The sequence below is a fragment of the Pleurodeles waltl genome, chromosome 9 (genome assembly GCF_031143425.1).
Source record: "Pleurodeles waltl isolate 20211129_DDA chromosome 9, aPleWal1.hap1.20221129, whole genome shotgun sequence".
Classification (NCBI taxonomy): domain Eukaryota; kingdom Metazoa; phylum Chordata; class Amphibia; order Caudata; family Salamandridae; genus Pleurodeles; species Pleurodeles waltl.
In genome coordinates, this window is record NC_090448.1 from 557,340,398 (window position 1) to 557,364,088 (window position 23,691).

A 23,691-nucleotide genomic window follows, 5' to 3' on the forward strand; every position below is an offset into this window, starting at 1 on the left:
AAACTTTAAAAATTCCTAACTCGAAAAGTATTCACCTGATTTTGGTGATCTTGCTATCAAAATTTGTAAAACCACATTATTTTTATAAATTAAAGTTGGATTTCTTTATTCTCTTTCACTTACTGCCAATGTGTGTGCAATACATGCTTATCAAAACCTTCTGATATGCCTAACTGCTCGTCCACACCATCACAAAAGAGCATTTGGGGTGTCATTTGTGCCTCTGTAATTCCTTTGGGGTTTTCCTGGACTCTTTACACAGTGTACCTCTTTTTGATACACTATCTAAAGAGCCAGCATCCTACATTGGTGGTACAGCGGTGGGAAGGAAGGCTCTGCATGTACTGTACCACTCTGTCAGTATTGTGATCCACTAAATAAACCACAATTGACTTTAGTTGCCCAAAATATTTTTTTTATTTAATTTTTTTTTCCCCCAATTTCTAATCTGCTCTGTTAGGGCCTTGGTTAAGTTCCCCAGTCCTTGTTGTTTATAAAAAATGTTTTTAAAGATTTCTAGATAGTTAGGCCTTAAAACTGTTTAGAATTTTGTGTAAGTTTAAAAAAAAAAAAAGGCCCAACCTATTTTAAAAACCATGCCTGAGGCAGCAGGTCCCTCCCAGGAGCTCGACATGGGCGCCTACAAAAATCTTAAGTTGGGCCAATATAAGGCCCTCTGCCAAGCATGGAAACTTGCCATGGTCCCTAAGGCCACAAAAGCCCATCTTTAGCTGTTGCTAGCAGAAAATGATAGAGCAATGGCAGAAAAATACCTATTGGGGAAGAGGAGGTTGAGGATGTGGAGGATGATTCCCTCAGCACTCCTTCTGATAGTAACACACATAGAAGCACTTCCAGCAGTACCCCAAGTGATGTAGAGAGTTAAGATCCTGATCTTCAAAACTAGACAAGAGGATAGAATTAGAAGCTCAACTATTGCCAATAGAAAAAGCAAGAATTCAGATGGGCCTACCCACCTCTGGTGGCAGCAACAACTTAAATACAGAGAAAGAAGTAGCTTTTGACCCTAAAATCCCCAATGGGATGTCCCCAAATATGTAGAGGGTGAAGATCTTCCCAAATGGTCCTCCGCCTTTTAGAGGGCTTGCACTATGAGGAACAAAATGTACCGGGGCTCTCTACTCTGGTAACTGTTTTCAGCAAGTGCAAATACACTTGATAAGACCGATGCTGTCATGTAACCTCATGAAGAAAACTCTGATTGAGAGCTTTGAACTCACCACTGAGGAATATAGAATCTGCTTCAGGGGGACAAAAAAAAAAAAAATAATAATAATAAACAACAGAGTCAGTCCTGGGTTCATTTTGTGGACTTTTCATTGAAAATACTAGGTGGTTGGTTAAAAGGAAGTCAGATGCATGATTTTGGTGGGCTTTACAATTTGAGTATGAAGGAACATATGTTAAGTGACTTCACTTCTGAAAAGTTGCATCAGTACCTAATAGACCTGGGTCCAGTCACTCCCCAGGAATTGGGGAGGAAGGCTGATCATTGGGTTACAACTAGAGTCCAAGAAAAGTCGTGGAGGGAGTGACTGTAAGAAAGGGTCAGGGAAGCACCCCAACCCCAGAGAAAAGGTGGACCTCTCATAAAAAAATTAAAAAAAGGAGGAGATCCTCTGTAGGCCCCCAAAAATCTGTTCAGGAGGTTGCACCCCATGACACCTCACAAAACAAAAGTGGGTACCAAGGTAAAAACTGGGATGCCACAAAAGCTTGGTGCTTTGACTGTAAGCAGACCGGGCATTGAACCAAGGACACTTCCTGTCCTAAAACAATCTTACTGGTGTGTCCCCAGGAGTTGCTCTGTAGCCTTATAGGATGACTCCTCAGAAGTGGAGGTCTTCATAGCCTTTAACTGGAAAGTGGGACCCAAAGGTGAGTTGGAGATTCCATAGGGGAGTAAACACTTACACCACCTACTGGTGAACGGAATCCCACCCACTGCCCTCAGAGATACCTGTGCCAGTCACACTATTGTGCATGACAAGCTGGTACTCTCAAACCAGAACATCCCAGGTGAAACTAAAAGAGTAAGGGTTTTCCCAGGGGAGATTACTAACAGGCCAGCCTCCTTAGTACTCCTGGAGATAGATTGTCACTTTGGAAATGACCTCCCCTCCCAGAGATTGGTCACAGCCCAAAGGAGGAACTGGTCCAGTGCCAATCTCTCCCAAGGATTCTGGATGCGCTGCTCCTGCCGTTAGTGCAAGTAGGCCCCAGAAGAAAGGGAATGGAAGAAAAGTGGGCAACTTTTAGCCAAAGTTCCAGTGTGCCAAGGAGATTCTGCTCCAGAAAGAAATAACTCCACAGTTGCCCTGGGGAAACCCAGCCTGGCATAGAAGAAGTCCTGACTAGTAAAGCAACTGTTAAGCATGAGATTGTGGTTCCTCAGCTAACAGACGAGAGAGTGGAAAAGGTGTTTGCTACAGGATGTAGTAACCACCACTCTAAAACAGCAGACAGGCCTCCTGAACCAAAAGCCTGTAAGTTAGTCATTTCACCTAGACGTTAGGAGCTAAAGGTGTGGTTCTGGGCACTGACAGCTGTCAATGGCCTCTGCTGGGTGTTAGCCTTTATGGCTGCACTGTGGTGGTCTGACCCCATGCCAAATAGCAAGCTAGCCGCCCTGACCCTGTTGGCCATGGTGGGGTTGCTCAAGGTGTGTGTGTGATCTCTTAAGGTAAGCTGGAGGTTGCTGTGTCTAAGTTAGGGTAGGCAGTGGTGGACATCTCTCATCCTAAACAAAAGAGAAGGGGGCGAGCAAACTAGAAGAGCAGACAAATCGCATTTTAAATTGGATCCTCACACTGTTGAGGTAGGGCAGCTTCCCAACAGAAATGGTCTGGCCAGGAGGATGTAAGGCAGAGCCCTGCTACCATCCGGCCTGCTTACTTATTCTTCTTCGCCTGACAGACTAGAAAGACTCTCAGGTTGTGAGTCTCCTGGCCTGTTGGTTTGGGGCAGATGAGGAGGGTGTGGGGAGGGGGGGATGTGTCTATAAAGATCCAGCTCCCTACAGAAGTGACGAAGGATAGTTGAGGAATATAAGAAAATGGGGGCACATAATAGAAACTCACCACTTGTGCCACCACCATAGAATGGCAGCTGCTCCACACAGTAAAGAACTAGGTAAGTCTGTTCAGAGGAAGTAAGGGAATGAGGCCAAATTGCGAGACAGGATAACCGGGGTCACTGGGTTGCAAAGAAGAACACAACCCATAGCTACTGTCACAGTATGTTGACCATGGTGTCCAGGAAGGGGCATGAACAGCCTACTGGAGAAAAAGCTACAGGTGAAGAGAGGTCAGGTGGTTGAGCAGAGAAAAACAACTTGCGACCGCAGACACATCATGGTGGTGTGTGTAATAGGGCTATGTGGAGACTTCTTCCCACCTGTTATGAGTGGGGAGTTAAGGGTTCCTACTTAGTTGAAACGTCAGGAGGGCATTTTTGCTTGAGTATTTCTTTGACTTGTATATTTCATCTGTGGGAACCCCATTGCCTTTGTCTTTTAAATCTGATACTACCCTTTCATTATTGAATTTGACACAATTACCAATGCTGCTGCCGGTACTCATGCTATGTTATCCACTTATTGCTATGTTGTCTATGTATTAAGCCTGCCAGCTTTTATGTTTTTCTTATCTGTTATTTTGTTGGGGTGTGTTGAAATATCTTAATAAAAATATATTTTATTCTTTTAAATCAAGTCCATGTGGCGGTAGCAGGGTGGTCGTTCAGATGTGGGTAGAGGCAGGAAAATGGCCACATAGAATAATAATAACCTATAAGCACTTACAAAATATGGCAGCCATGGTCTACAGGGTGTGGGAGGGAAAGGCTGTGCAAAAGGTGAAAGGTGGCGGGTATTGATGAAAAGAAGCTGGACAATGATGGGTCACAGCAAAAACACAATTTGCGACTGCTGTCGTAGTATTATAACCCTAGTATGCCAGAAGGGGTAGGAAAACATTTATGCGGACAGACAGGGTTGAGTGGAGCAGATGAGAAAAGACAGGAGATCAGGGACCCAGACAAATATGGATTCAGATGAAATAACGAAGAAAATAATGATGTGATAGGTCACAGAGGGAAATGTAGTAGGGCAGGGGAAAAATTGGTGGTCTGGCAGTCGTGGGAGAGAAGCGGATGCTGTGCAAGAGAGTGTTTGCTGGGGCTAGTTAAGCTGCCCTGACTTTCTAGTGTTAGTTGTGTGAAATTTTGTCTTTGGTAGGTATCCTAAAAATATGACATTAATCTGATCCACTCTATATTGGACATCCCTGTGCTGGCACGTGGCTCTGGAGAAGAGCCAACTCAATATGATCAAGGTTTGATTTCAGTGTCGCCAGCTGTACCACATGGTGCAGGTATGCTGGGCTTCAAGAGGTTGGGGTACTTACTGTCCTCTTGCTCCTGCCTCATCTTGCCCCACCAACCTACTCTTAACCTTTTGTGGCCTTCACAGAGTTGGCGAAACTGTCTTGCACAGTAAGAATATGGTCAGACATGAGCTTCTGCATTCTCGCTTTAGTTGATGGGACTTTTCAAGAGTTGTGCCATCGAACTCGGGGGTTGCAATGTCTTGTGGGAAATGGACTTTAGAGGTTGCAATATTTTTATGTTGTTTTTACCAGTGTTTGATTTGTGTGCCCCCCTCCACAATACTGATGAAAACTGGGATCCCCAACGTAAGTCTTTTCTACAGTTTGAACATCAAACAAATACACAAAACTACAGAAACAAGTATGGATCAACCTCATGCACAGAGTATGAACTATTTTCTTTAATTCAGAAACAAAAAACATACAAAATTAGAATTTTCATTTTTCACTGGGAAGTTGGAGCTTTTCAAAAATGTTGTTTGTATTTTAAATAGACAAAGCAATATGGTAGACAATAGAATTTCACTCTGTATTTTTCCCACCTGTAACATCCTCTCATTTTGTCGGCACATACTAGCTTCAATTAGACCACAAACCCTCCCTGTTATTGTTTACTGTACTTGCACTGCCTACCAACTAAACCAACGGAATGTTTTGCCTCCATTTTAAATCCCCTTCACATTTAATAAAGGCTTTTAAAAATCAGTTTACACTTTGCTGTTTTTAATTTAATATAGTTTATTAAACTGCTAATATTGATGTTATAAACAGTCAAGGACCTCCCGAGTAGGTGTCGCAGACCACAGGCCAGGTACTGTTATATGTTAAATTGTATATAACCCTTGGATTGGAAAAATAGAAATCGCACCTCATAGCTTCACTGGAGTTGTCTCGCGTATGTCCTAATCTGACATTTGTCTCTGTTTATCTTTAGTTCCCTCATCTTGTATATGCTGCAGTGGCATCTTCAGCCCCAGTGAGGGCGGAGTTGGACTTCATTGGCTATAACAAGGTAAAAGTGGTTGGATTTCTTTTCAAGCCCTCGTGTATATTTTCAGGTCTTAAGCTTGTGTATCACTGAATAGAAATGATTGTGACCTGGGTTTAAATGAAGGGCATTTACAAAGCATGAAGCTCTTACTTTTGTAAAATATATCCCTGCATACTGGTAAAAGCGCTCTGCTGAACCCTAATTGGATAGCGATGCATGAAGCCGAGCTGCGAGTAGCGACGCAATGCTGTGAGAGACACAATGCAGAACACATACTGAGGGCTTGTGGGATCGGGTTTACTGTAATGAGGCATACACTGCCCCCCACGTATTGGGAAATGTAGGTACGAGTCGTGCAGAACCACTAAACTGAGAAATTCACACGGTTGATCTGCTGCATGAGTTTAGAGCTGGATAATTATCTTGAATTGGCCTAGAATAGGGAGCAGTTTGAGGTGGCGGAGATCTAGCATGCGTTTGATTCCCGTTATCGTCACTCCATGAAATACTGAGTGGGACCTCTGAACTACATTTATATATACATTTAAGAAGATGGGGCCTTAGATAAACACAATTATATGAAAAGATGAGTAAATCACTTTCACACCAAAATGTACTAGGAGTCATTGGCTAACTCTATGGCAGCAAAGTTTGCAGATGTAAAAAAAAAAAAACCTCTTAATACAGAAGAGGGAGGCCAACTCGTACGTTCCCTGGATCTTTGTCTCAGTCATGAAGGTTGCAGCTGTGGGCAGTCTGCAACCATGCTTTAGATTTGGCGGACCCTTTATCGAGTCTAGATTTTCCTGAAATTTAGGTCATTCCATTCATTAAAGACATTCCAGGTCTTTCCTAACCAAATAATGTAATTACTGGGGAACGTTGATGTAGTCAGCTTGGCTTTCCAGAGGTGCTGTGCCGCAAAAGTCAGAAAAATCTAAATTTTAACATCTGTCCTCTCGGGGCAAAATGAATTTAAGCTCGGGATGAAGAACTTTATATTTTCACTCTCACGCTCTTGGACCTCAGTCAGTATTTCCCGTTAGCTGATTAGAAGCTTTCTTGATTCCAATGGGTGGGGGAGCTATGCAGCCTGGGAACAGCGTGTGTACACTTTCCCCTTTCTGTAGGACAGTCCCAAAATGCCTCAGTCTTTAGTAGCTGCAGACTTGCGCTGTCTGGACTATGCAGTGGGGCACAAGTGCAGCAGCCTCGACTATGACCCAGTCTCCAGTGGTGCACCTGTCCCGCACAACCCACATCATGACCCGCAAGGCACCTCCTCTTCCTTTTGAAGACTGTGTACTACCAGGTGGTTCAGAGCAGACTGGCACAGGGTTGTCCATGGAGCCACCAGGATGTGAAATCAGTGGTGTAATAACTGTCCACCATGAACTTGCACCTAAGCAACTCCGCCAGCCTGTCCACCAGAAAAAAAGTCCTGTCAGCTGTCAAGGGCATTACTTGCTCAAAGAGATAAAAAATACTTCCTCTTTCTGTTTGTTACTCCTCCTGCCCAACACATGTCAAGGCTTCTGCATTCTTGTGTGATACTTCTAATAGTTTAGCTTGCCTTACGTGCGTTATTTTAAGTGGAACTGTATCTCGAGCAGAATGTGTGTGGTGTGTTTAATGAAAACTTCAAAAATTACAAGTACTAAAGTGAAGAGGGAAATGAGCGAATTAATTATTGAAACTTGACATCGGTCATTTGGACAAGTCAAGTCGAGATCTTTGAAGGGAAAACACGTATTTTTTCAGCCTGCTGTGTAGGTTACATATTAGACCGCTATTTCTTTGAAAAAGTGAAAAACATCTAGCAAATGAACTGACGTTTTAGCGATATACGTAATATGTAGCTCTCACCTTATTCCATTTGACATATGAAAACTGACATTGATGACAAAAGTATTGCAATCAGAATTGCATTTCAGAATTATTTTTAATGCTAATGTTTGTGGGACAATTAATACAGAGATTGGGAGGCTACCTGCTCACTTTGGTGCTTGATACTACTTACTGTGACAACTGTTATTTCATGACTTGTCTTAAAGCATTTCATCATCCATAGGTAAGACCCATGATACTGTTACTGTTGTAATGGGCCTTTAGCATGTAAGCTTTTTGTAACCTATCTGTTCTCTAATCCTGCACACGTTGTCTGTAAGGCATGCAAGTGTGACATTGGTATTGTTGCTTGTTCTTCCTTGACCTTCCTCGTAGATGATTGAACTATTTGGAAGGTGCAGATTGAAAAATGAACGTGACAAAAGATTCTACATGCATTGCAACAAATAATAAGCCATATAGCTCCTTAGCTAACTTACAGGGGCATTGTGCTGGAAAAATCACTTGCTTGGCACTACTTTCTCAAAGTTGTTCAGCTGGAGGATGCAACAGAATGATACCTTCTGGACTGCTTAAACAAATTTGGACTTGATGCCACTTTTCTGACTTCCGCCATCCTAATCGAGGCAGGTATTTACACCAATCATGGTAAAACTTTTCCAGTTACTCTTTCTGGCAGTTGGGTCTATGCTATCACCAAAGAAAGAAAGTGGCTGGTGTAAGTGGTAGAAATGGCGACCTCACCCTTGATGGTGGTGCCATACCATCCACAGAAAATGGTTGCCCATTGTGATTTTTTTCAATTAGGCATGTTATATACTCAGTCTGTATCAGTACTGCTACTGTGTTTCGCAGCAGCATTCTTTAGTCTTTTAGCGCCATTGTTGCACACTTGTCCTGGATGAAATACCAGCAGAACTAACTGCAACGCTCAAATATAGTGTCGGGTCCAGAGGATTTGAACTCCTGTGCACTGACAAATAACATGTAGGAGCTTGATGGCATGCGCTTAAACAAAAAAAAAAAAAAACGGAGCACCCACTGGTGTCTAGCTGTTAAAAAAAAAAAAAAAAAAACTGCATTTTCCTCTGCAGGAGAATAAGTTGTTGAATTTTATCTTACTGATCCCTGTGGTTCTAACTTTTAAGTCCTTTAACTAATTAGACGAATGCAATAGGTTTCTATTCCAATATAAATGAAGGACTCTTGTAGCTACAGTCAAACCATTTTGGAGAACTCCTGATTTAGTTGATTGCCAGTTTCCGAGTGAAGCAAAACTCGACAGACTTGTTCTTGGGGAAAGTAATCGTCAAATACCTTCCCCTTTTAGGGTCGAGCCTGCGTTTCATGCGCTCGCGCATGCGTATCGCAGCGAGACGCTTTAGTTATCAGAAAAGGGCTCGGAGCCCTGTCGACGTCACGTCAGTGTATTTCATTGGTTCGTCGGCTTGCCTAATAAAATCTGCTTGCTTTCATTAGTCGAAGGCATGCACATGTTGTAGGAAGTTGGCTCTGTATGTGCTATTTCAAAGTAAGGAATAGCATGCACAGAGTCCAAGGGTTCCCCTTAGAGGTAAGATAGTGGCAAAAAGAGATAATACTAATGCTCTATTTTGTGGTAGTGTGGTCGAGCAGTAGGCTTATCCAAGGAGTAGTGTTAAGCATTTGTTGTACATACACATAGACAATAAATAAGGTACACACACTCAGAGACAAATCCAGCCAATAGGTTTTTATATAGAAAAATATCTTTTCTTAGTTTATTTTAAGAACCACAGGTTCAAATTCTACATGTAATATCTCATTCGAAAGGTATTGCAGGTAAGTACTTTAGGAACTTCCAATCATCAAAATTGCATGTATACTTTTCAAGTTATTCACAAATAGCTGTTTTAAAAGTGGACACTTAGTGCAATTTTCACAGTTCCTAGGGGAGGTAAGTATTTGTTAGGTTAACCAGGTAAGTAAGACACTTACAGGGCTTAGTTCTCGGTCCAAGGTAGCCCACCGTTGGGGGTTCAGAGCAACCCCAAAGTCACCACACCAGCAGCTCAGGGCCGGTCAGGTGCAGAGTTCAAAGTGGTGCCCAAAACACATAGGCTAGAATGGAGAGAAGGGGGTGCCCCGGTTCCGGTCTGCTTGCAGGTAAGTACCCGCGTCTTCGGAGGGCAGACCAGGGGGGTTTTGTAGGGCACCGGGGGGAACACAAGCCCACACAGAAATTTCACCCTCAGCGGCGCGGGGGCGGCCGGGTGCAGTGTAGAAACAAGCGTCGGGTTCGCAATGTTAGTCTATGAGAGATCTCGGGATCTCTTCAGCGCTGCAGGCAGGCAAGGGGGGGGTTCCTCGGGGAAACCTCCACTTGGGCAAGGGAGAGGGACTCCTGGGGGTCACTTCTCCAGTGAAAGTCCGGTCCTTCAGGTCCTGGGGGCTGCGGGTGCAGGGTCTCTCCCAGGTGTCGGGACTTTGGATTCAAAGAGTCGCGGTCAGGGGAAGCCTCGGGATTCCCTCTGCAGGCGGCGCTGTGGGGGCTCAGGGGGGACAGGTTTTTGTACTCACAGTCTTAGAGTAGTCCTGGGGTCCCTCCTGAGGTGTTGGATCGCCACCAGCCGAGTCGGGGTCGCCGGGTGCAGTGTTGCAAGTCTCACGCTTCTTGCGGGGAGCTTGCAGGGATCTTTAAAGCGGCTGGAAACAAAGTTGCAGCTTTTCTTGGAGCAGGTCCGCTGTCCTCGGGAGTTTCTTGTCTTTTCGAAGCAGGGGCAGTCCTCAGAGGATGTCGAGGTCGCTGGTCCCTTTGGAAGGCGTCGCTGGAGCAGGATCTTTGGAAGGCAGGAGACAGGCCGGTGAGTTTCTGGAGCCAAGGCAGTTGTCGTCTTCTGGTCTTCCGCTGCAGGGGTTTTCAGCTAGGCAGTCCTTCTTCTTGTAGTTGCAGGAATCTAATTTTCTAGGGTTCAGGGTAGCCCTTAAATACTAAATTTAAGGGCGTGTTTAGGTCTGGGGGGTTAGTAGCCAATGGCTACTAGCCCTGAGGGTGGGTACACCCTCTTTGTGCCTCCTCCCAAGGGGAGGGGGTCACAATCCTAACCCTATTGGGGGAATCCTCCATCTGCAAGATGGAGGATTTCTAAAAGTTAGTCACTTCAGCTCAGGACACCTTAGGGGCTGTCCTGACTGGCCAGTGACTCCTCCTTGTTTTTCTCATTATTTTCTCCGGCCTTGCCGCCAAAAGTGGGGCCTGGCCGGAGGGGGCGGGCAACTCCACTAGCTGGAGTGTCCTGCTGGTTTGGCACAAAGGAGGTGAGCCTTTGAGGCTCACCGCCAGGTGTGACAATTCCTGCCTGGGGGAGGTGTTAGCATCTCCACCCAGTGCAGGCTTTGTTACTTGCCTCAGAGTGACAAAGGCACTCTCCCCATGGGGCCAGCAACATGTCTCGGTTTGTGGCAGGCTGCTAAAACTAGTCAGCCTACACAGATAGTCGGTTAAGTTTCAGGGGGCACCTCTAAGGTGCCCTCTGGGGTGTATTTTACAATAAAATGTACACTGGCATCAGTGTGCATTTATTGTGCTGAGAAGTTTGATACCAAACTTCCCAGTTTTCAGTGTAGCCATTATGGTGCTGTGGAGTTCGTGTTTGACAGACTCCCAGACCATATACTCTTATGGCTACCCTGCACTTACAATGTCTAAGGTTTTGTTTAGACACTGTAGGGGTACCATGCTCATGCACTGGTACCCTCACCTATGGTATAGTGCACCCTGCCTTAGGGCTGTAAGGCCTGCTAGAGGGGTGTCTTACCTATACTGCATAGGCAGTGAGAGGCTGGCATGGCACCCTGAGGGGAGTGCCATGTCGACTTACTCGTTTTGTCCTCACTAGCACACACAAGCTGGCAAGCAGTGTGTCTGTGCTGAGTGAGAGGTCTCCAGGGTGGCATAAGACATGCTGCAGCCCTTAGAGACCTTCCTTGGCATCAGGGCCCTTGGTACTAGAAGTACCAGTTACAAGGGACTTATCTGGATGCCGGGGTCTACCAATTGTGGATACAAAAGTACAGGTTAGGGAAAGAACACTGGTGCTGGGGCCTGGTTAGCAGGCCTCAGCACACTTTCAATTGTAAACATAGCATCAGCAAAGGCAAAAAGTCAGGGGGCAACCATGCCAAGGAGGCATTTCCTTACACATGTCATGCCTTTTCGGTGGCTAGCCCTGCTCGAGCGCAGCGACCAAGTACAGAAAACATGCTAGGCTCGCTGTTTTCTGTCGGATCGTGGACTACTTTTTTTCTATTTTATTAGCGCGATTTCACTTGGCAGAAGTCGAGCGCTTTACACAGTTAATTTCACTTTTTCGGGTTATGTACATAAAAGCACTTTTGGCGATAGATGAAAAGTCGGGTTAGGAGTTTAAAACGCGATCAGCTCTAACATGAGCAAACGCGAGACTCGTTGCATTGCAAATGCTTGTTACTTTTCTTCCAGCTGCTCGGCCTTCTGTTTCGTCAGAAAATAGTCTTTAAAACCCTGTGTATTAATAGCAAGAAGTACCTTTAGGGGCCTCTTCATAGCCAGGTCCTCTCAGAGGTTAAGTTTAGCTTGTCAAACCCGACATTTACCTTCATCATATGCCAACAAATTTGTATCTAAAGCTGAAGCACTGATCCTGAACATTGAGCCTAGTGCAAAGAATATTTTCTGACCAACCTTATTGGGCTTCTGTTGATAATTAACAATCAAATTGAGTCTCTTACTAAACCGTTGGGTACTCTGACTGTAACTCTTCTGTGGAAGCGTAACATGCACCCATTGCGATTTGAATATTGTTTCCATTTTTTTTTATCTGGGGCATATAAGGTTTTAACTGGGTTACAGTTGCATTGAGGTTATAGGGTCCTGCAACTAACTGTAAACTCTTATCATAAGTTTGTATAGTCTAGCGTTTAAATCATCTTTTTCCTGTTATACATTCTATGAATATATCTTGTTTTCTGTTCTTTTCTTTTTGTTTCTCTGAAACACGAGGAGGGTTTTCCAAAAGAGTTTGATAAATGTAAGTTTTGTGAAATTGTGTCTGGGTAAGCACAGCAGGTTTGTTTGACTTGGACTGAGATTGCAGTTCTTTATAACCTCTATAATTTTACTGCAACTGTGGTTTTAACTGCATCGTAGATGCTTCTTTATTGCTGCATTGTTCTGAGGCCCAGAAGAGAATGGTATATTGTCTAACACTGATACGAACCTTTGGAAATTCATTAAGTCATTAGCCTGGAAAACTGTCCAGTCATCAGCTGTGGGTGGGAAATGATGCACACATGGACAATATGATGGGAAATGATGCACACATTGATACTAACGGGAAACCTTGGCTTATTCATGGGGCACAAAGGGAGCAGGAAACACCGTGGAACTATCAGCATGCATGGTATTAGATGTGCATCCTTGTTTTAAATCCTTATCTAAAAAAGTAAATTCTTCTTCATGCTTGCAGGTAGTGTCGGAGAGTTTAGCAGATCCCGTTGTCGGTGGATCTGTCAAGGTAAGAACCCAAGTGCAGCCTTATTAAATTATAAATCAAAACTCTGGCCTTCTGGAACTTACTTATAGCTCTGTTACAACACAATATTTACTCTATGCCTCTATAAGATAAGTGCCAGCCTGTGTATCAAATTTGTGTACACGGTATGTTTTATTAATACATAATATTTATTATGGATTAAAGGTTCTGTGAAACATAGCAACAACATAATGCTATAAATTGTATATTTATGTGGCATATTGGCATAGAAACTGGGGAAAGGAATCGAAAGTAAATTAAATTAAAAATGTAAAACCTAGCCAACAAATGTGAAAAGGAGGTGGGTAGGTGTCAAAAACCACACAGTCTAATTTTGAAAAAGAAAGTGGAGATCCAACAAAATCTGATTGAGCAAAAATGCAGTTTGCACCACGATAATTTCTTAATGGGTTAGGATATTGGCCTAAACTATGATTTTATCTTCCATTTGCATAGCAGAAGTTAAATGCCACAAGCTTATATCTGGATTGTTTGTGCAACAACAAAGCATCTCTGATGGTTCTTTTCACATTATTAAGCATATATGATCTTAAAGTAGCTGCCTTCCATAATACTTGTGGAGTGAAGACAGGATGGCTGTGATTTAAATGGTGGTGACTGTTTCCTTTCTCTCTCTTAATGATGCAGTGCAGCGATGCTGTGGCCGAAGCATTTGATGTGGTCGACCGCATGTTGCAAACTACAAACATCACTCAACTGGAAAAGGATTTCAATTCCTGTGAGAGCTTAAAAGGTAGTGACGATTACATTGAGTTTGTCAGTAATCTGGCAGACATCTTCATGGGCGTAGTGCAGTACAATATGGAAATGCCTGGAAATGACATCTCAAAGATCTGCAACACCATGACTGATGAGTCCCTTGGAACCAGCTACCGCAGACTAATGGTCATCAATCAGGTAAGGATGCGCAGACTACAGCTGTATGGAATTAGCTTTGGAGGCCTAAGGTCAATGCAAAGGTTAGATTAGAGTACAGATGAGCTGTGTAGCAACATAAAGCTCAAGGGCCTAGGAGCTACTAGCAATGACTCATGGTCATAATGTTGGTACCTTATTGTAAATTTGAGTTATGGAGCACCATAACTCACAAAGCCCCTGGATCTAGCAACAACAATGTATGGTCAGTTGGGTAAAAGCATCAAAACAAGGAGCCTCATGTTTTAGTTTCAGTCACCTTTATTGCCACTCTTCTCAAAATGATTGTGTCTGGATGATTATTTCCTATAGCTTTGAATAATCCAGATAACTCCTGCCTCCAAAACTGTTACGTTTGGGTAGATATCTCCTATAGAACCAGGAACCTGAAGCACTTTAGGACTCTCCAGTTCCAAAAATCGAGGGCCCTCAGCTGCTTTGAAGTCTGAGTTGTCAATCAATGGAGTCCGGGAAGAGGGGTACGTTTGTCTGGCTTGTTTGACTAAGCAGGCCCAATTCTCTAAGTTGGTATGTGTGATTGGAGATGCATAAAAGTTTCGGCCTCTGTGGTGCTTTGGGACTGATGGTACTTCCCCTATTTGGTGATCCCTAGTTTCTTATGAATGAAGCATCATAATTTATTGGCCTCTAGCCACTCTGCCATATATTGTACGTGTGGCAGACCCATCGCCTGCTTGATGTGTTTTGTACAAGAATTCCCACCAAATCGGGGCTTTTTCTTAACCCATAGAGCACCCTTGTAGAGCAAAAACCATATTTAGGTGCACAAACTAAATCTAGGTGACAAATCCTCATTAGAGTAAAGTCAACAGGTGTGTAGTATTGCTTTTAGTTCTAAAATCACCCAGGATTAGAAAGTGTAGTAGTAAAATGCCATATTAGGTACAAAAGTTGTGCAACGGTATGACTTCACATTTGGTTGACGGCACATTCAAAATCATTGTTGATGTGCCACACCAGCACAAGCGTTGGAAGCCTTTGGGAGCACAAATCACATATAGGGGTAAAATCGCTTTTCATTCCAAAATCATTATGGGTGCAAATAAAGCAGTTATGTTCTACCAAGTTCAGACTCGGAATCACATTTAAGTGTAAAATGACATTACGATGCTAAATCCAGCAACATCAGGTGTAGTGTGGAAACACTTTTAAAACTGATCACATTTAGGATCAAAATCATTGTTGGTGCAGCATTAAGAGTAAATAAGAAGAGAAATAAATTGGCATCAGGATGTTGTCAATTTAGTTGACCGGAATGAGGTACAAAATCTCTCTTGGTCCAACATTAGAACTAGTGCTCAAATTATTTAGAACCACAAATCTTATTAAGGTGCACAATCATATTTAAATGCAAAATTGTTGTTGGTGTAGCAGCAACAGGACCCTGGAAACACTTTCAGGAGCACAAATGCACCATCAGAGCAGTATGTAGATGCTTTGTATCACCATCTCTGCGCTGCAATATGAAGCACTCTTTAGGCAGGTGAACTAATACACTTAATAGCCAATAGCTAATTGTGAAAGGGAAATGCTCCTTTGGCCAATTGCACAAATGTGAATGTCACTTTATTCAGGTAGTGGCTTAAGGAGCCTTGCCTACGATCCCTCTCAGTTTTAAGTTGTATTGGTTGCATGAAGTTTGACAGGAGACAAAGATGTTTAAAAGCAGTTTAAAAATGATTTGTGATTTAAAAATATTGATTTAACTTTTCTCTGTTACAGAAATACATGGAGAGCATGGCGCTGAACTGTGTGAACAACTCCCATCAGAAAACCCTGGATGACCTTAAGAACACAGACCTATCAATGGTTGGAGTAGGGGAGCGGCAGTGGTACTTTCAGACCTGCACCGAGTTTGGATACTGTAAGTACTAACATTATCGCTGAAAGTCATTACAATTGTGCATTTCACTTCTTTTTAAAAGTATTACAAAATAACATTATTCATGTATGTAAATACTCACTTTTGATAGCAACGCACACTTGCACATTACCACTGAGTTATACTTGGCAGGTTTTGTGGAAAGATACTGAACCATTTTTCTACATACCTGCACTGAAAAGTTACAAACAGGTGAGCTTGTAAATAAAACATGTTTAATAATAAATTAATTGAATGTCAAAAGACACTCTCCGTGAAAAACAGATGCTCTGGGAATAGCATTTTATTTGGCAGTACACAACTATGTGAAAAACTTTTGTTTAGAAAGTTGATTAAGATTCAAAACAATAATTCTTTATATGCTGTTTGTTTGATTCTCTGTCTTTAAGATAGCTTTGACATCCAGTGTGTCAGTTATCTAAAGACAGTAGGTAAAATAATCTACAGTTCAGTTAATATGTTAGTAATCCAAGCTTTACATAGTAACATCTAATCACATAATTTGCATTTCTAAGGTGCATTTTCTCCACTTTGCCCTCTTGATGCTGAAATAATAGTTTTTATTGTTACCCAACTCAGTGGTACTCAATTTATTGCCATCTGAAGGATGAAAAGTTGAGTGGACCCACAGGATTCGAACCTGTGACCATGAGATCAACGTAGATCCCTAAAATCCACTGAGTCATTTTGTAAATGTATCTAGGTTTTTGCTCTGACACTGCAAAGCTCTCACTAAACATAAGCTAATTGTGTATTTATTTAGGAGTTTTGCATTGTGCTTCTTATCGCCTTGATCTCTGCATGTCGCTGGTATAAAGGAAGCATTTGCATGGAGTAACAAGAAAATCGGGGAGATGGAGTGCATCCAGCTGTGAGATCTGTTCCTCCAAGCGGAATTCTTTGCCTAGTCCTCTTCATGAGGTGCTCTCTAGTTGAACGCTTTTTCTGATGCTATAAAGATTGATTAAAAAAAGCAAAGCTGAGGGCTGTTGGGGTATCACAGTTTTAGGCCTTGTGCTCCTAAAGATTTACCTCCATGTGTAAATGTTTTGAAGCATTGCTGTTGGATTAGGAGCTGGGTGGAAACTGATGTCAGGGTCCTAGTTGGATTTATTGTGGACCAAGGCTATGCAGATAGCTAGGACCTTTGCCCCAGTTAGTTTTTTTCATAATAAAGAGATTTAAATTTAAATTATGTATTCCTAGCTATTGAAGAGTTTTCTTTTCCACCTTGATGTAATATTTTCTGCTTAAGTTCCAAAACAATCTGAGATAACTAGTTCAAAATCTTTCAAACCTGCTGATGAGGCTCCTTGAGAGGCCAGTTTAGATCACATTACAATAGTCCAGTTGTGCTATCTCTACTTACTGTGTCATGTCTACCAGAAGATGAATCCTTGATTTATAACCAGCTGTGAACATGCTGGTGGATTTCCTAGATGTGTAGGACACAAGAAAATATTTCCTTTTGGATAAATTCAAATTATAAGGTTTCTTTCATCCCATGATCAATGCAGTCTATGCACTCTAAAATGCTGACCATTTTTCCAGATGAATGACTATCTTGAGGTTGCCCATGTACGTTGGAAAGCAAGCCTGATGCTGAATGGGATCTTGTGTCATGAAGAACATATAGATGTTGAAGATTTGTGCTAAGAGGGAAGGCTGCTGTGGACCGTCACAAAGCGCTTTGTGAGATGATGACATTGAAGATTCAATTTGTAATAGATGGCAATAAATTTAAATGAAAAATTAACCCATTGAAAGATCAGTCTGGACACCTGTGCCTATTCTTTGGCTCATTTCAATGTTGTAGTCGAGCATGTACTGGGCTGCTGAAAGATAAAAGAAATATTAAGGCAGCTTATTGATCATTGTCAAAAGTGAAGAGTTGCTCTTCCTTGACGTTGATAAGAGTGATTATTGTTCTGTTTGTTCTTGCCGTTGTCTAGTTGATTTTTCACGAGTCGGGTGACCAGACATAATGTGTCAGGAACACTTATGGCCACTTAATATGGCGCATTAATTATGTTAGCGGTGTTAGCTAAAAGATTAGGTACACGTTTCTGCAAAGAAGCTGCTGAACATGGTTGTGCTATCAGTTTGTTTCCCACAAAGAATGAATGAAAAATAATTCAAAGGTTACATTTGATTTGCGTAAAAGATACACTGAAAAGTTATATTAAAAACATAATATAACATTGTCTGCCGGTCAAAAATATTTCTGTAAGTGAAATTCTATGGTTGTGGGTAAGTTAAGCTGCATTTCCTGCATGCACATAAAAAGCTTGGACTTGCTTACAAACAGAGATACAGTCAGAGAATTACACGCACGTTTGTTACTCTGGGTTCACTTTATTGTGTTCATTTGTGCATATCTACCTCCAGCACTCAATGACATGTACATTTACTCTGATGGAGCATTTTGTATGCTCTAATTCAAGGCCAATAATCTTGGAGTCCGTGCAAAGGGTATAACTAGGGAATCTGGTATAAATCAATCAACATTTAATTTGCAGTGTAACCAATTTGGCCACACAATGAAACCCAACTCAGAAATAAAGTTAAAGGGTTTAATTACAAAACAACACTAAGGTTAATGTAAACAAATCTCTTGAATATACTGTAAAAATACAAAATCACCATAGGATAGCCTAATTGTCTGACGAAACTTAGTCATGTTAACGTGACACAAACTAGGCACTTGGTAACAGCAGTACAAAATATCAACAAAAGAATTTGGTATTCAGAAAATGAACGCTGGGCAATTCTTTTACACATCAGTGCAAATTTAATCATCTAGCTAAAATGAACTATGGGCAGCTTGAATAAGTTCCCTAGAATCTAAACTATCAATAAGAAGAATCTAACTAAGAACATAAGATCAAAAAGTCTGGAGAAAAATAGAACAAGAAGGAATTGGAAAAATGAAAGAGAAATTTTAAAGGGGAATAGAAGGGAAGGTATCAGCACCTCAGAAGCTGGGTCACAAGTCTTCTTCAAGAAATTAGTGTAAGCCTAAGCCACACTTAGCAAAGCACTGGCAAATGACAATGGAGAAAATATGCTAAAACCAAAATAACATCACTTAAGAGCAAAATAAGCCTTGTGAACAGGTAATTTTAAGCCCTTTTGACATTCACTTACTTTGACAGTGATAATGTGCACATTTATGTACAGTTTCTGTGGCCGTTCCCATACAGATTACACTCCTGGATTCACTCAAAGCTGAACGTGCCAATTGCCAAATATAATTATGATGCTTGTAACATATATCCTAGTTTGTTGCAGAGTGCTGCTACCAGATATGTGCCTTTTGAGAGGCAATTCCTTAAGATGTGTTGGGTGCAAAATAAACAGTAGAAAAAGTTTTTGTCAGTATAATAATGGCTTTGTTTTCTCCTTTCCCTCTTTAGATCAGACCTGTGAGCACAAGACGTGTCCATTCTCTCGGCTCATTTCCTTGAAGTCCCAGGTGGATCTGTGTTTTCAAGTGTTTGGGATCTCTGCAGACAGTGTTCAGGCTTCTGTGCAGTTTACTAATGAATATTACGGAGCTGATCATCCTAAGGCCAGCCGGATCATTTTTGTAAATGGTACAAAACAAACTTTTTTTTAAAAAGAAATATACAGGACTCACCGGGAATGTCTGCCTTTTGTGCACAGAATGTGTGGTGCAGAATAATTTCCATTTGTACATATTTCATGAATATTTTCTTGTGTTTCACAGTTTCAGTGAGAGGGGGGCTTTTATTTTTCTGAACAAAACTACATGTTGTGATCTTTATTTGAAAGGATAATCTTGAAGTAGAAAATGGGAAAATTTGTTCTTGGATAGCGTATGTCTCTTTCTTGATGAATTGACACTTGCAGGAACATTTAGTCTTTGGTCCTTTTTGTGAAAGTATTAGTTTTTTTTCAGGTGTAATATATTTTGCCCCTGGTATCTCTTGGCATGATCTCCAAGGGTTGAGATGTATTCTCTGTACTTGCCTTAGTTACCCCTTCCAATGTTCAGAAGAAATACCCAAGTACCCTCATTTGGCCTTTAAAAGAGCTCCTGACCTGTCCTGAGCCTATTTCTTCATTGATGCACTGTCCTATGATTTCAGCGAGCGTGGATTATGGATTTAAAATTCATAAGCCGTATTTAGCATCTGTTTAGAAAATTCATCTCCCCAGTTAATGAAGAATTCATCTGTAGCTTGAGCCTGCCTCTTGGAAAGCTCAGGCTCAAGGAATTTTGGCCATCGGTTCCTATCCCATAGCGTTTTGAGACTCTTTAGAAACCCTTCATTAAGCAAGGGAATGGAGGTTCCCATCTCTTGACTATTGTTAATGACAAGTTAATCACTCAATTCCAAAGGAAATTCAGGTCTACAGTACTTTCTCCTAGGAACAAACTAAGTGCAGCTTGAGCTGAATACCCTTTGAAGTTTCTTCAGTATGCCACATCGTTCGAGAGCCATGGCTCACCAGTATTAACAACAGCCACCTCAGCTTGCTGAATCTATGCATTTAGATGCCAGAAAATGTGTGCAGTGCCATTTTGAATGCTTAAACATCAACGCATCATGAGGAAAACTGAATTGTTCATCCTGAAAATATATACACAATCTTCCAGCCATTGGTTATGCGCCCCCAAGATAGTAGCTGTACTGTTCATTCTGACCTGTTTTAGTCCCCATAGGCCATTTGTTATAGTTTTGACTCGTACTGCACGTTTGGTTGTAGGGGCCAACCAGGTTGAGTAGAGACCTCCTATAATCTAGTGTCTGTGCTTGCTCTATATGGATGCCAGGCAACTTTTTATAATATCTGTCTGGCACATAAAGCCCTTAATCTGGGGCAGCCGACCCACCTACCTATCATAAGAGCTGAGACGCAGATGATGAAGTGTCCAGGAGTTTGGCTGTAATAGGGCTGGAGACTTAAGTTGTTCCAAAAACCCTATCCTGTTAATTTCCCGCCATTATTGTCTTTGTGGGATTTTTTTCCATGCCCCATTTTTAGGTTGATCCTAGACAGCACTTGTGCTGTCGCCTAGCGACCTGTTTTTATTTGCAAGGTGGGGTTCCACTCCACTCATTGCTTTACTTTTCATTTGTCAGTGTACTTAAAAAGTCCTTGCCTGTAAGTGGTTAATCTTGTCTCTTTGTCCCACGTTTTAGTCCATCGTTAACTCCCATGGAGCAGTGCCCCAGGACTTGTACTCTTCCACTTCGCCCATTTTATTTCCTTTCTCAGTGTAGGAAGTTGGCTCTGTATGTGCTATTTCAAAGTAAGGAATAGCATGCACAGAGTCCAAGGGTTCCCCTTAGAGGTAAAATAGTGGTAAAAAGAGATAATACTAATGCTCTTTTTGTGGTAGTGTGGTCGAGCAGTAGGCTTATCCAAGGAGTAGTGTTAAGCATTTGTTGTACATACACATAGACAATAAATGAGGTACACACACTCAGAGACAAATCCAGCCAATAGGTTTTGTAATAGAAAAATATCTTTTCTTAGTTTATTTTAAGAACCACAGGTTCAAATTTAACATGTAATATCTTGTTTGAAAGGTATTGCAGGTAAGTACATTAGGAACTTTGAATCATTTCAATTGCATGTATACTTTTCAAGTTATTCACAAATAGCTACTTTAAAAGTGGACACAGTGCAATTTTCACAGTTCCTGGGGGAGGTAAGTTTTGGTTAGTTTTACCAGGTAAGTAAGACACTTACAGGGTTCAGTTCTTGGTCCAAGGTAGCCCACCGTTGGGGGTTCAGAGCAACCCCAAAGTTACCACACCAGCAGCTCAGGGCCGGTCAGGTGCAGAGTTCAAAGTGGTGCCCAAAACGCATAGGCTTCAATGGAGAGAAGGGGGTGCCCCGGTTCCAGTCTGCCAGCAGGTAAGTACCCGCGTCTTCGGAGGGCAGACCAGGGGGGTTTTGTAGGGCACCGGGGGGGACACAAGCCCACACAGAAATTTCACCCTCAGCGGCGCGGGGGCGGCCGGGTGCAGTGTTAGAACAAGCGTCGGGTTCGCAATGGAAGTCAATGAGAGATCAAGGGATCTCTTCAGCGCTGCAGGCAGGCAAGGGGGGGGCTTCCTCGGGGAAACCTCCACTTGGGCAAGGGAGAGGGACTCCTGGGGGTCACTTCTGCAGTGAACGTCCGGTCCTTCAGGTCCTGGGGGCTGCGGGTGCAGGGTCTTTTCCAGGCGTCGGGACTTAGGTTTCAGAGAGTCGCGGTCAGGGGAAGCCTCGGGATTCCCTCTGCAGGCGGCGCTGTGGGGGCTCACGGGGGACAGGTTTTGGTACTCACAGTCGTAGAGTAGTCCGGGGGTCCTCCCTGAGGTGTTGGTTCTCCACCAGCCGAGTCGGGGTCGCCGGGTGCAGGGTTGCAAGTCTCACGCTTCTTGCGGGGAGATTGCAGGGTTCTTTAAAGCTGCTCCTTTGGATAAAGTTGCAGTCTTTTTGGAGCAGGTCCGCTGTCCTCGGGAGTTTCTTGTCGTCGTCGAAGCAGGGCAGTCCTCAGAGGATTCAGAGGTCGCTGGTCCCTTTGGAAGGCGTCGCTGGAGCAGAGTTCTTTGGAAGGCAGGAGAGAGGCCGGTGAGTTTCTGGAGCCAAGGCAGTTGTTGTCTTCTGGTCTTCCTCTGCAGGGGTTTTCAGCTAGGCAGTCCTTCTTCTTGTTGTTGCAGGAATCTAATTTTCTAGGGTTCAGGGTAGCCCTTAAATACTAAATTTAAGGGCGTGTTTAGGTCTGGGGGGTTAGTAGCCAATGGCTACTAGCCCTGAGGGTGGGTACACCCTCTTTGTGCCTCCTCCCAAGGGGAGGGGGTCACAATCCTAACCCTATTGGGGGAATCCTCCATCTGCAAGATGGAGGATTTCTAAAAGTTAGAGTCACCTCAGCTCAGGACACCTTAGGGGCTGTCCTGACTGGCCAGTGACTCCTCCTTGTTGCTTTCTTTGTTCCCTCCAACCTTGCCGCCAAAAGTGGGGGCCGTGGCCGGAGGGGGCGGGCAACTCCACTAAGCTGGAGTGCCCTGCTGGGCTGTGACAAAGGGGTGAGCCTTTGAGGCTCACCGCCAGGTGTTACAGCTCCTGCCTGGGGGAGGTGTTAGCATCTCCACCCAGTGCAGGCTTTGTTACTGGCCTCAGAGTGACAAAGGCACTCTCCCCATGGGGCCAGCAACATGTCTCTAGTGTGGCAGGCTGCTGGAACTAGTCAGCCTACACAGACAGTCTGTTAAGTTTCAGGGGGCACCTCTAAGGTGCCCTCTGGGGTGTATTTTGCAATAAAATGTACACTGGCATCAGTGTGCATTTATTGTGCTGAGAAGTTTGATACCAAACTTCCCAGTTTTCAGTGTAGCCATTATGGTGCTGTGGAGTTCGTGTTTGACAAACTCCCAGACCATATACTCTTATGGCTACCCTGCACTTACAATGTCTAAGGTTTTGTTTAGACACGGTAGGGGTACCATGCTCATGCACTGGTACCCTCACCTATGGTATAGTGCACCCTGCCTTAGGGCTGTAAGGCCTGCTAGAGGGGTGACTGACCTATACTTGCATAGGCAGTGAGAGGCTGGCATGGCACCCTGAGGGGAGTGCCATGTCGACTTACTCGTTTTGTTCTCACTAGCACACACAAGCTGGCAAGCAGTGTGTCTGTGCTGAGTGAGAGGTCTCCAGGGTGGCATAAGACATGCTGCAGCCCTTAGAGACCTTCCTTGGCATCAGGGCCCTTGGTACTAGAAGTACAAGTTACATGGGACTTATCTGGATGCCAGGGTCTGCCAATTGTGGATACAAAAGTACAGGTTAGGGAAAGAACACTGGTGCTGGGGCCTGGTTAGCAGGCCTCAGCACACTTTCAATTGTAAACATAGCATCAGCAAAGGCAAAAAGTCAGGGGGCAACCATGCCAAGGAGGCATTTCCTTACACTCAGGGATTATTATTTTTTTAATTTTCAATGAGCACTTCTCGCAAGTGTGCACATTTTGTTTCCCTTGCTCAATGTGGCACCTGCTTCACGGCTGTGTTCGCATGTTCCCTCTGT

General features: G+C 43.1%; 1 protein-coding gene across 1 annotated transcript in view; it reads left to right on the forward strand.

The window, feature by feature from the left end:
- PRSS16 (serine protease 16) overlaps window positions 1-23,691 on the forward strand; it is a 93,631-nt gene that overhangs the window by 36,781 nt on the left and 33,159 nt on the right. Inside the window, exons 6-10 of the mRNA XM_069207510.1 lie at window positions 5,344-5,421; window positions 12,735-12,782; window positions 13,449-13,718; window positions 15,480-15,621; window positions 19,056-19,235. Coding sequence (XP_069063611.1) covers window positions 5,344-5,421; window positions 12,735-12,782; window positions 13,449-13,718; window positions 15,480-15,621; window positions 19,056-19,235 — 718 coding nt within the window. The remainder of the gene's footprint in view (window positions 1-5,343; window positions 5,422-12,734; window positions 12,783-13,448; window positions 13,719-15,479; window positions 15,622-19,055; window positions 19,236-23,691) is intronic.